This window comes from Ixodes scapularis, unplaced genomic scaffold (assembly GCF_016920785.2).
Source record: "Ixodes scapularis isolate PalLabHiFi unplaced genomic scaffold, ASM1692078v2 PGA_scaffold4__175_contigs__length_147842914, whole genome shotgun sequence".
NCBI classification, from domain to species: Eukaryota; Metazoa; Arthropoda; class Arachnida; order Ixodida; family Ixodidae; genus Ixodes; species Ixodes scapularis.
The window spans coordinates 115,308,137-115,321,461 of NW_024609879.1; the positions used below are offsets into that span (position 1 = coordinate 115,308,137).

The 13,325-nt window shown below is 42.7% G+C and overlaps 1 protein-coding gene across 1 annotated transcript; it reads right to left on the minus strand.

Moving 5' to 3' along the window:
• Positions 1-1,316: 1,316 nt before the first annotated feature.
• LOC115309272 (b(0,+)-type amino acid transporter 1-like) lies at positions 1,317-12,008 on the minus strand. Its single transcript, XM_040223150.3, has 7 exons — positions 12,005-12,008; positions 10,578-10,715; positions 9,680-9,781; positions 8,004-8,264; positions 3,604-3,729; positions 3,423-3,519; positions 1,317-2,097 (listed from the first exon to the last, which is right to left on the minus strand). The coding sequence occupies exons 1-7, from the start codon at positions 12,006-12,008 to the stop codon at positions 1,317-1,319; spliced, it is 1,509 nt and encodes a 502-aa protein (XP_040079084.2).
• Positions 12,009-13,325: the final 1,317 nt, after the last annotated feature.

Genomic DNA, 13,325 nt, shown 5'->3' on the forward strand with positions numbered 1-13,325 from the left:
CTCACCGTCTACGCAGACAAGCACCGCCAGAGCTTCGCCCCAATCAACATCATTCACCACGTGGAGATGCGTTTTTTTTTTTTGCCCTACTCGAGCACGGGAGCACGCGCTCACGTGCTCGTGAGCACGTGAGCTCACGAGCAGGAGCACGTGCACCCGACGGCGGACGGACATACGGACATGGCTAGCCCCTAAGGAGCATGGCCCCTAAAAAGACGCAACAGGGCATGATTTACCATGCTCACGCTCCTTGCTTGGTGATTGGCTCTTCGCCGTTCTTACCGGCGAATGCCGTACTCTCACTGGTTGAGTAGCGAAGACGAGATATTCGGGACACCCCGCGCCCTGGGTTTCTTAAGTTGTCGCTGACTGCACATCGATTCCGGTAACCACGCGTATGGTTAGGGTAACAAGAAACAACTTTTATTTCCGCCAACTTTGGTGTCTCGGCGTACACTGGCATGCATGCGTAAATAAAAAAAAATCGAAGTTTATAATTTAGTTAAAAATGGGCACTTGCGCTTATGAAGTGGCAACCAGTCTCAGTACACCCGCTAATATGATATATACTTTCTAAGAATCTAATCGGGTCTTCTTTAGAGCGCAGCTCTTAGGCGCCCGTTTTTGGGTTGAGCGGCGTCGGCGTAACCGCGCGTTGCATTATGGGACGTTTCCCATAATTACGTTCCACGTAATGTGACGTGTGATGTCGCGAGGGTAAAATGTTTTTGCTAAATTTGGCGGGAAACTCTTTCGCTAAATTAGGCGGAAAATTTTTCCGCAAAATTTAGCAGGGAAATTTTACCCTCGTGACGTGACACGTGACGTCATGTCAATTTAGCGAAAACTTTCCGCTAAGTTTAACGGAGAAATTGACGTCACGTGACCTCAAAACCAATTCAATTTCCCCGCTAAATTTAGCGCGGAAATTTTCGCTTAATTTAGCGAACATTTACCGCTATATGAGAGGGCAGCAGGAGAGGAGGAGGGAAGGGTACGGAGGGGGAGCGCGGACATATCCTCTCCTTCCTACCGTCCCCTCCCTCCTCTCAAGAGCTGCGCTCTAATTCATCATCACAGACAATTGTAAACGTCTTTTCTTTGGGGGGGGGGGGGGGGGGGGGCGTTGAGTTTCTTACGAAAATCTAGAATCTGAAAACCATAATTTTTAAAATTAAACAGTTTTTTGCAGGGTCAGGACGCTGTCTGACAGCTCTACAAGTTTAAATGAATATCTGCCTGCTCAATAGTTCATTTCAGGCAGGTTTAAAGCAGAGCCACCAGGAGTGGTATTAAATCTGAAATTATGCTCATAATCACAACTTTTCCTTGAGCATTAGTTCGAGCTCGTTGACGGAAGGAACGCACATTAATAACTTCTGAACAAAGTAGGTTGTTTGCCGACTACCGGGAACGACTAACTCAAAACGAGTAAACAGCACGTAATAGACGCTACCCAGTGTAAGAAAGGCCATGATTACAACGTACTGTAGGTACTCAACGGGCTTCAGGAACGGTAGGACGATTAATGCAACCGACACCAGGAGCCTGAGGACTGCCAGCACAATGGGAACGCGGTAGGGCCTTGGTGCATCTTCCATCGTGAACCGGAGTACGAACAGCGTAAGCACAACGAAGACGTCTGTCAGGCTCAGTAAGAAGACACCACCGACTATAAGAGCTTCCACTGAACCGACGAACGTGTAGCCGACGGCCAGGAATCCTCTTAAAAGGATTGAAGTCAGTGGTAAAGACGTTTTTGATGTGATGAAAGAAAAGACGAGAGGAAGGTGTCCCTGTCTTCCAGCAGCCAGCATGACCCTAGCACTGCCGAAGTATCCGGCACACAAGCTGCCGAAACAACTGATTGCTACGCATATTGGTATCACCGTGGCCGCTAGGGGTCCCCAAGTGGCCGCAGCAAATGATACAGCTATGGCGTCGGTGCTGGCTATCGTTGAAGCGTCCAGGACCACGAAGTAGGCCACGTTGGTACCGATGTAGATGAGCGTTATGATGAAGATGCCGAAGATTAGTGCCCAGGGTATGTTTCTCGCGGGGTTCTTGATTTCTTCAGCAATGTAAGTGATTAGGTTCCTGCAAAGACGTATCGGTGGTATGTTAATTACAGTCGTGTGCACATGCCTTTTTAGCGCTTTACATCCGGGCCAAAAATGCCGTTTTGCTGTGTGGCGGATGCATGCGTGGCATATGGTAGTCCGCAGAATATTGCTACTTGCATGCTAAAGACGCCACCCACAAGCCAGAGGACGAAGATGCAGTGCGCAGAAGGCGGTCGTTGGTATGGTTTTTAGTGGTCAGTGGTTTCAACTAGAACCAATGTTTGTTCGGACTATACTTATCTTGTAGTGATTCTTGGGAGGCCGAGAGGCAGCCGATTGATAAATATTCTTAATCTGGAAATTTAATTTAGTAACTGAGTTACCGAAATTCTTGCTAAATTTGGTAACTCGTGGTCACAATCAAAATTTACGCTGTAAGAGGGACTTTATGCTAAATATTAAATTGCGTCATGCACAGTTTTTGTTCAGCTGGAAGAAGTTTTTAAAATGAAGTCTTTCATAGATTGCTTCTGTCGTTTAGCTAATTTCAAACCTACTTGCAAAAAAGCATTCATTACTACAGTTAAGCTAACTGCAGTTACCCTAAACTGGAGCTTCGCGTGGTTACACGGCTGACCAATGTGTGGTTAGCACGAAACCGCGGTTCGAGCAAACTGAGCTCCCCTACCTCAATTTGGGCTCGCTAACTGAGCTAAAGATGGGTACGACCGCAGAATTGCCGGCTATCGAAGCCCTAACTATTTCGGAATGCCAGGAGACATATTTAGAAAGAACCGTGGAGACAAATGTCGTGGAAAGAAACAAGTCTCGGAGACAAATATGCAGCAAAAGCAATTGCGTCATGTCGCGGGAAGGGGAGAAGCCAGTACTCTTAGGGCGCTGCTATTGATTCTTGTCGATGGCAATGCGGTTTCCCTCATGTCGCCCATGTTTGTATTTATTTTATGGGTCTTGATAATCGTTTGTTACTCATCAAAAATAAAATGATAGGATTAATTACTCGTTTTAAACAGTTAAAATTTATATAAAAAACGCGTCCTTGATTGAACACGGGAGAGTGCGGTTGGTTTCGTTTTGGCTTCAACTCTTCAACTGCAAGCAAAATGGCCGTGTAACACCATCTCAGTTCACTTTGGCCAAACCACGGTTAGCGGCCGCTAACTGCCATTTCCGTAACCACAGTTAAAATGGCCCGTGTAGTTAGGGTATAAGAAAGCTTCAAAGTCGCAACAAACAAATGCACAAACCGCATATATTATTACATATACATATTCTAAACTTTTCATAATATACTATAATTAAGACAACTATGAGAAGTCAGGACCGAACCGTTCTTACCATCCTGAGTACGAAAAGATGGCCCCATAGAAAGCGAACACAACGTTCGCAGCTCTTGTATCGTCTGTGAAAAAAGGTGTGTCAAGGAGATGATTTTCTGAAATAAAACACCAGCATATGTTTAACTGCAATAATCCCCAGATTAACAACTTGAAATTCTATTTCTCGAAGGTTGGCTTACCTCTGAATGCCGAGACCACGCCGGTAATTATGATCGACAGTAGGACTAAGCACTTGATTGATGAAAGCACATCTTGGACCCTCGCTGATGTTTTCACAGATAAACAGTTCAGAAGTGTCGCAAGAGCTGAAAATAGGGCTCTGTTAACACGACTTCCCTGACACTGAATGCCATGAAAATATTTCGATATTATACCCTTATGAGATAAATGTTAGCCTATTACTTTACACAAAACAACTGTGTCCTGGAAGTTCTCATGAGTTACCATGTTTTTGTATTTAAACACATGATGGTGTTATCAAATACACAATCAGCTATAAAAATAGATTACCTTATATGGTCATCAAAAAAAGTTCCGATTAAAAACAAAGTTGAGTCTCCAATCCACGCTGTGAACGCGGTTGGACAGCGAAGTTGTGGTATCACCTTTAACGAGTGCCTGCTACACTATAGAACCTTTTTATGGCAAACGCCACCAGGTGGTGCTCCTGTCTTTGACGCTCCAAAGAAATTCCGGTTTATAAAAAAAGATGAATGAACAAAGGCCACCTTAACACAGCTGTTTGAAATGTAGATGAAACGTTTAACCACCAATTCTTCATGTGAACGCCAAATGAACGAAGGAGTGTGAGATCTCTTAAAATGTTTCGTGGCTTGTAAACCAACTTGCCTTCTACAAGATGAAATGTTAACAGCCGAAGGCCCTCGTTATTTCCAACTTTGTTGTCCATGTAGCATTTATACTTTCTAGCACTGGTGACATAAGCAAGCTCAACAGGCTTGCGAAGACTGTGCGACCGGAAGTGGCTTGGGGCGCAAGTTGCAAGCCATGTTTGTAAACAGCAAAAGGGTCGATACCAAATGATTGACGAAACAAAAGTGCATGCACTGTACCAAAACGTTTTATATATGAAATGCTAGTTACGTGACTCCTCACGTATCAAGCTGCAGTCGCCGAGGCAGCCTGCGCAACAAAAATCTTTAACGTGAAACGTATGCGGTGAGTGCCACGTGCTTCTCAATGTTGTCAGGACCGACTAATCATCGATTATCTGGTTTGGATCCTTGTTTTGTGCTTCTTGTTTATTGGAACGAATGCTGTGCTGTATGTTGTATGAGTGATATTCACTTTTTCCTTCAATCGCTAAAGGTTTTTTTTTTTTTTTTTTCCCCCTGAGGACGTTGACACGAAACAAATCCCTCCTGCGAGTCATTTACAAACTCTCTGTTAAAAGATAATTTGCGATATGTTTGGTACTTATTTCTAGTTCCAAGAATGCTACCTTACTGACGGAGTTGGTTTAGCTCAATATAGCGCTCGCCGTGCTGTGTTTCCACACGTACGCGTATATAAATGTTTACAGATATGTATATATATATATGTATATGTATATATACAGGGTATTCCACGTAACTTAAGCCGAGGTTTGAAAAACCTTGGTACTTTTTAGGGAGACAAAACAAAATGAATAGGTTTGTTCATGGTTTGGAGCCACTCAGCCTATTTTTTTTGTATTTTGAACGATTAACTGATTAAGATTAATTCATAAACTTTTGGAAAATTTAATTTAGAGTAATACTTTTAACGACAAAGTTGTAGAGCGCCCTCAGAAACGTCCAACTCAGGGTTCTTTTTATCAAGAAACCTCTAACAGGGTTGGTTTTTTCGGGCTTCAAAGAAAGTGCCAGAATTATGAAAAAAAAAAACAAAAAAAAAACGCGAATTTTTTAACAGCGCACAATGAACAGTGAGTGCTCTATTGAGCATGCAGGTCTAGTTTCTTCAAGCCACGGCTGAGAGCGATGCAGTACAAGGTGCACATGCGCATTCACACGTTTATTTTTCATAATTCACAAATATTTTCGAAGCGTATAAAGAAAAAGGTGTTAAGGTTTCTTGATAAAAACCACTGAATTGGATGTTTCTGAGGACGCTCTACAACTTTGTACTTTGAACTTTTGCTTTATATTGAATATTTCAGAAGTTATTAATTAATCTTAATTAATTAGTTAATTGGGCAAAATACAGAAATAGCCTCACTTGCTCCAAACAATGAACAAACTTATTCGTTTGGTTTCGTCTTCTTAAAATGCACCACACACAATATTTTTAAACCTTGGCTCAAGTTACGTGGTATATACCCTGTTTATATATGTGTATATATGGTGTTACCGGAAACGAGGGCAAAATCGCCCCGGCGTAAACTACGCATCACACAGAAAAAGGTTGATGCCATAGGGACCTATTTCAAACCTTTAAGCAAAATTATAAGCTTTCAATATAATTGGGTAAATATATAATTTTGATTAATCTAATTGTTAAATATTGATTTTAAAGGCATGGTTGCCTTTGATCTCTATCAAGATTAAAATCTTGATAGAGATCACTGAACACTTTTAGATACACCCACGTTACAAAGATATAATGCACGCGCAGCTTTTTACGGCGTTCCATAAAAAAAAAATAAAGCTCAATTTGGATTTCGGTTTCTCATCGGAGTGCATCTCTGCGCCGGCAATCCCGACCCCGTGTCAAAAACGCGCAATGTGCGTGCACGCCGTTACGCATCGCACGTATTAAAGGCTATAGGTAAGAAAGCCTCCGGACTGTCACATGAGGTTTGCCTTTTTGAGGTCGATGCCAGTGTGAAAATGTGCCTTTACACGCGGTTTGTGGGAGCGCACGGACGTTGCGCGTTTGACATATGGGGTCCGGCAGTCTTGCACGCGTCGCTAAGAGATGCGCGCGACAAAAAGCTGAAACCTAGAAATGCGTCCAAATCGTTTTTTTTTAATTGTCGAAACGCCACAAAATGCTGCGCGTGCCTTATATCATTGTAACGTGGGTGTGTTCAGTAGTTTTCGATGGTGCTCAGCAAGGTTCCAATGGAAACCATCCCTTTAAATGAATAATTACCATTTAATCATTCAAAATTGTTTAATTACCAAATTATATTGAAAGATTACATTTTCTCTTAATGGGCCCTTTGACACAGACTGCTATGGCATTAGGGTGTTTAGAATAGCGCACGCTAAAGCTTTGCGCACGCAAAGAATAGCGTCGTCGCCACTGCGCATGCTCCGAACGCAAACAAGGTTTTGCGCTTTGCGTGCTCTATTTCTCGGAATAGCGTGCGTACGCAAAGAGTCTTTGCGCTTCTGCAAGGAGGATTCGTGATGACAAGTTGGCTAAAGTCAAGACGAGCAGAGTTAAAAAAAAATGGCGGCTTGCAGGATTATGTCGGCGGCTGCTTTGGCGGCGTCGTGAGTGCGGCGTCGGCGGCATCCTCGCGACTGCGATTTTCAATACATTACGACATTGTTCTGGGTTTGGCAACGATCACCGGCAACTTGATGCTTGCGACGCGCGAACATTTCTTGACGAAGGTACGTTGTGCGAAGGTCAGTATATGAGACCTCTCTTGCCTAGGCGGCGCAAGCGGACACGACGAGTAACCGCTCGCGTCGCATTCTCATATTTAAACAAATCTAAAATGCTACTCTGGACCAAAAAAACTTGTTTCTTTTTAAAGTTGCAGTATTTCGTGTGTGAAATGAAAATTGCGACTGTATTTTGGTGGCGTCGCAAGCGCGAGCTGAAAAGGTTTTTGCGTCGCGACGGAGAAACGCTATTCTAAAACTCTCTTGCGTCGCGTGCGCTAATACAAGTGCTAAATTTAGCGCTAGCGTGCGCTAAAATTGCGTACGTTATTCTAAAACTCCCTATTAAGCTTATTTCTGTGCGATGTGCGTAGTTTTCGCAGAAACGATTTTGCTCGCGTTTCCGGAAGCACACTGTAGTGCACCGTGGTTCGGTCACATGGTTTTTGCCACTTTTTGACCAGACACATATCCGTATCCGGACCATATTAAAAAGAAAAAAAATTTTGCTACTCGATTTATCCAACAAGCATACAGGAGCTTACACAAATTATATCCGTTTTATATTTAGTAGCTTTAAGCCACATTCAGACGGGCATTGCAACGACCACACTAAAGAATAACCTCCCTTAAGAGTCAGAAAATCAGGTCGCAATTTCACGCCTGTCGGCATGCGCTGGTTCCCCGATCATGTAAAGGAGTTGACTCTGAAGACCTTTCATTTGGCCGTTTGACAGGGGTTTTATTTATTTTAATACGGTATTTTGTGTGATTCTGCAAGTACACCTTCATATAATGTTTTAACTATTTTAATAGAGCTCTTAAGAAACTCGGGCTGTTGCTTGATACGGTCATCCTTGTTTCTTGGGGATTTGTTTTTCGGAGTTTTTATCGTCTAAGGATGCAATCCGAACGGCTCTGGAGCCGTATTAAGATATTTGGTACTCGCCATTTTTTTAACCTTTCAGTGACAATAGCTAGGGCAGGATACAAATGAAATTACATCGGCATATACTTACACGTAAACGCGAGAGCCACCAAAACGTTCACCGTATAAGGAGGTGGGCAGCTGCGATAGACGATGCTGAGGATGTAGCTCGAAAAAGTCAAACCCTGGAAGGCCGCGCTCATGGGGTCCGATATGAGCAGGAAAAACCAGGCGTGAAAAAACGGGACGATGTCGCCGAACTTGCCCAGCCACTTGCCGCCGGCGATCAAGTAGGCGTATTCCCCGCCCGAGGCTGGTAAAAGGGTTCCAAGCTCCGCATAACAAAGCCCTCCTGAAAAAAAAAAAAAAAAAAAAAAAATCCGAAACAGTCAAAGCACATCACTTTAAATCAGTGATTGTAGGAAATTGTAGTTTCAGAAAAACGTTGTTGAATATTTACTTTTTGTAAGATACGTTACGAAACGCAATTTTGGTATCTGAAATTAGGAACCTATTATTTCAACGACTTGGACCCTAAGAACCCTGCAGCGTTTAACTTCCTGCAAAGAGCATGACAGAACCAGTCGCTGTCATCTTCGGAGAGATCTCTGCAAATGACGAGGCTGAAATAATGTTTCGACCTCAAAAACCGGTCCAAATCGATTGCAACGATTGGCTCTTCTAGGTACTTTGCAGAGAAGTAGAGTCACCAGGCTTCTTAAAGTGTGGCACAATACCCCCCCCCCCCCCCTTCTAACCACCCCTCTCCTTGAGAACTACAAAGGAAAAGGCCCAAAACAAAAACAACATATTGCTTTATACCAGCGATTGTTGAATGTTTAAACTTTCATAAAAAGCCGTTAAATGTTTACTTTTAAAATTTTTTTTTACTTAAATTGTGATCATAATTTAGCTTCTGAAATTATGAGGATTTTGTATCTTAGCGATTTAATGAATTTTTTGGGAAATTCTTACCTAATTATAACAAAAATTGCATTACAGTATTTGCATATACCATATTTACTTGAATAATTTTTTTTGCGTCGTTGATAGAGATGAGATGAGTTTAATAGGATACATATTAATAGTATAGAGATGAGTTGTACGTGCTATGCTGAATTTTATTTTACCTGTATCACGCGCACCTTTACTGATTATTGTGTCCTGCAAAAAATTGCGGATTTTCGTGAAAATGTATTTTTCATGATGGGGAAAGTGTGAGTCCAAACTTAGAATCGCTCTTTGTATGCTGCACTATGAGCATTTTTGATCGCGTGCCAAAGTGAAAAGCAATTGTTTGATATTTTTTTTTGCAAATTTGTTTTACAAGGAAAACGTTAATATAACATTTTGAATATTTAACATGTAAAGGTTAGAATTACCAGGTATGACTATTCGTTGATACATTGAATATCTTGGCTTCTGCCTCGTTTTGTGAAGCATTAGCAGTGGTTGGGGATAAAGTAATTTGCAGTTTGATGCAAGATCTTATTTTAAACACAAATCCTGCGGTTAGCGTACGTTAATCTCCCGGCCATGAAGCAATCTTAAGTAGTATTTTTGTATCGCATTTTGGTAGTGAAAGCAAAGAAACATAAAGTAATGTCATCTTAAAGATCAATCACCGCGACCGTTCTGTTTCATGGCTGAGGAGTTGAAGTAATTCCGTTTTTGCTGTCGCCAGAACGTACCTCCAGAAGCTGTACTATTTTGGCGTTCACACAATGTCTTATTGAGGCAAAATTTTTGTATTTTGAAAGCCCTTACCTATAAGGGTGAGGACTCCGCAGACTGACCAAACAACGAGGACGACGCCAATGGAACCAGAATTTCTAAAGACGGTGCTGGGGGTCACAAAAATGCCAGAACCTGCAAAGCAGAATGAAATTCGTATCAGATATCGTTACACCTCTCCTTTTGTGATTATGTCAAGCGGATTTATACCGATCCAGGGCGCGAAGAAGCGCCAGGCTCCCATTGCCAACTGCAAACTATTTGAGCGTTATTGGGAAATCAGTATCATACAATGGGGGGTAGACTAAAACTTGCCTAAACATTTAGGAGCAGGTACAAAACCGTCAGATATGCATGATTTACTTTTTTAAATACCGGGTGGCATAAGTAGAAGGGCTGGCGTTGTAGCGAGCCGGTTATTTCTACGACTGCACGTAGGGTCATCAAGCTTTCATAAAAAAGTACTTGAATGGTTAAATTTGGCTTGTGAAATTTCAAGGCCCTGCTCAGTTCTTGTGAAAAATTAGAACATCTTAAGCATTTTCAATGGCTGGCTCCAACGCTGACTGCAGAGTTGCCCGAGAGTTGTGCTTGTAATGTCTTCTTGTAATTGACAAAGCAAGTGCTCGTTTCTTCGTCGTTTGCTTTTGACCGTGTGCTTGCCGCGCCTATCGAAAGATGGCACCGCAATCATGATTCTAAGGTGACTCGATTGATCGTCCGCATCGTAACACGCCGCCAAACATTTAAAGAATGTTGTCCTAAACTTTGTCAAAAACGGAGTTGCTCTCTGCAATTCCACAAGGTAAAAATCAGCTAACTTATTAGGTGCAAGCGCCATTTTTTTTGCTCAATTTTCATCAAGCCCTTTGGTCTATAACACCCTATACACATGTTAATGATAACATTCTAAATAATAGGAGATACATACCAATGACAGCGCCAATGAGTAGAGCTGTAGCACTCACTAGTCCCACTTCTCTCTTCAGACGAGGAGTCTGAGCCCCAGGGTCCTTGATGACGTCTTCAGAATTGCTATTGTTAACGGTGTACCTACTGGGGTCCTTGGCTGAGGATGATACAATTGGAAAAAAAAAGTGCGATACCTTTTGAGCACTTTGCATTTTGTATTTTGTTGGAAATGGAGCATCAAGGTTGGTTCACACAGTTGCGACTGCTTACGACGGTTCGCCAAGCACAGCTTAAAATATCTTACGACGAAGGAACACACTGACGGCGTTTCTCGGGTAGCTGTGGAACATTTAACATTTGCGTATAATTCCCCTGTTTTCCGCCCATTAGCTTTTCTTTCTTTTGTCAACGTTATGAACGTCAATTTTGTATAGATTGTACGTACATTCGTGAGGTATACGAGAGAGAACAGCTTGGACATCCTTTTTGGAGCACATGCCTTTCATCAAGGACGTTCCAACGTAAACGCTTGAGTGCGGAGTCTAGGTTTTAGTCTTTTCACTCTTTGAGAAATTGAAGTATTATGAGACTTATGATAACCGCAGTCATGGAAAACAGACAAAGGGTGTGTTCCCGTTAATTTCTTTTACGAGTATGCATTCACTCTATAGTATAAAATGCAGTTCCAGGAACACCTCATAGATGGCGCCAGCGTGTCCGCGTGTTCTCTCGTTGGAAGAGACCACGAGAACTTGGTTTTAAGCAAGCGAAAATGTGTGAACAGGCCTTTAAAAACATGAATTGTGGTACAGTGTCTTGTATCCAGGAGTCACGAAGAAATTAGCGGAGAATCTCATGCAGGTAGGTGAAAGCTTTGTTTTACCGATATTTGGTGTTATTGGCCAGAGACCTAAGGTATTTAGGCGCTCATAAGCACTTTGGTAGTGGTGTGTGAATAGATAGTGGGCGGAATCAAATTGTTCACCGTCACTCACAGACTAAACAGCGTGAGATAAGCTACGGCATGCATGCTATTTTTACAGGGTTGAAACTAGGTATGACACTACGCTAATTAATTTTAGGCATTAGGAAGTTTTCGCAGACCACGTTTCCCCCTCCGCTAAGCCCTCCGCGACGAAGAAGCCGCTACTGCGACTGCGCCAATGGCATTGACTGTAGAGTTCCGGGTATCGTAGTGGTTTGCGGACAGCGTTGCGCGACGGCGAAAACCTTCTACGAAAACTCCCTGTTATTCGCACAGTTCTACATTTTCTCTGATTTCAAACGTAGCGTAGGTGGCTTTACTGAAAAAAAAAAAATTGAATTACTTAGTTCTTAGAATACAAGTATTCCCTTTAAAAAATATCTTGGAGAGATTCAATGCTTACAACATCATTTATTTGTACAGCATCATCGACATATTTGCACACAAGACAATCTTCTTACCCATGATTGCACTGTTGCTTGTGAGGAGGCAGCGGGTCTAGACTGATGTAATGAAATTCCCGACGAAATGCCTTGATAAATGTCCTTCCGGTAACCTGGGAAATAAAACATTCTCCTTACTTGTCGCATTACGCGAAAAGGCGTCGGCGTTGTGCCCGAAATATGGTCACAAAAATACGTCATAAAGCACGCGCCTCAGAGATAAAAATACAAAGAAAAGCACAGCAACGCAGATGCTTCGTCACAGAAGCGGGCGGGGGGGGGGGGGGGGGGGGGGAGGAAGGGAGACGCGGGGGCCCTCAAGGTCAAAGCGGATGTGCCCCAGAAAAAAAACTGCAAATACAAAAAGACTGCTAACGTGTCGGAATGCGAAAACAATTGTATATGTAGCGCATTCCTACAAGCTTCGCGCAGACTGAGCTCGGCCGTGCAGCCTCCCTGGAGTCCATCCCGGCGGGCTCTGCGTCCGGCCGCTCTGCCAACACCTCCTAGAAGCACGGCCGTACTGCTCTTCTCGCGACTTCGCGAAGCAAGGACACCGGGGGCGCGCGTCGATGCGAAGGCAACGCGCGTGGATCGAGCGTCGTAACGCGCATTTAGTCACATACGCGTGTATTATCAGCAACAATGAAAGCTGCACATAGCAGTGGGTTAAGGAAGCACTTTTTTTTACACGGGAAAAATATTACACTGCTAAATAATCGGTACGTAATGGAACGAGGTATGCGTAGAATACGTCTATAGAAAAATGTGATTGTTTTAAGTCGAAAATATTGAGTCAGGCCGTAATCGCTGTAGGAATGCAGATTTTATACAGAAATACTTCAACAAAATGGCGAGGCACGCAGTGATTAAAGAAAGCAAAACAGAGCAGTTAAAAATCAGGTATACGTAGTCAACGCGGACACGGCTAGACAAGTGTCACTTAGGATCATGTAAACGATGTCATCGCGTGCAGTCACTGAATTCTTGCATTATAAGCCGGCCACAAGGAAAAATAATGTAATTTCGATCGAATTATACGGGGTCGACAAATGAGCTTGCGACGCTCGTATAATCACTCAAGACCGCGAGCTAATCAAATCCCTTATCATTTAATGAAAATATATTAATTTTTCAATGTGTGGCAGGGGTACTAAACTTACTCTTTACGGTCAACTAATTCACTTTTCCCTACGTGCTCGAGCTGCTTTAGAACCAAATATAAGTTATATTTTATGCAATAATACTATTACCTTAATTCAGTTAGGATTCCAATATAAACGCGGTGAAGGCAATGAAAAAAAAACACATTATTATAAATAAACAGATAAGCACAAAC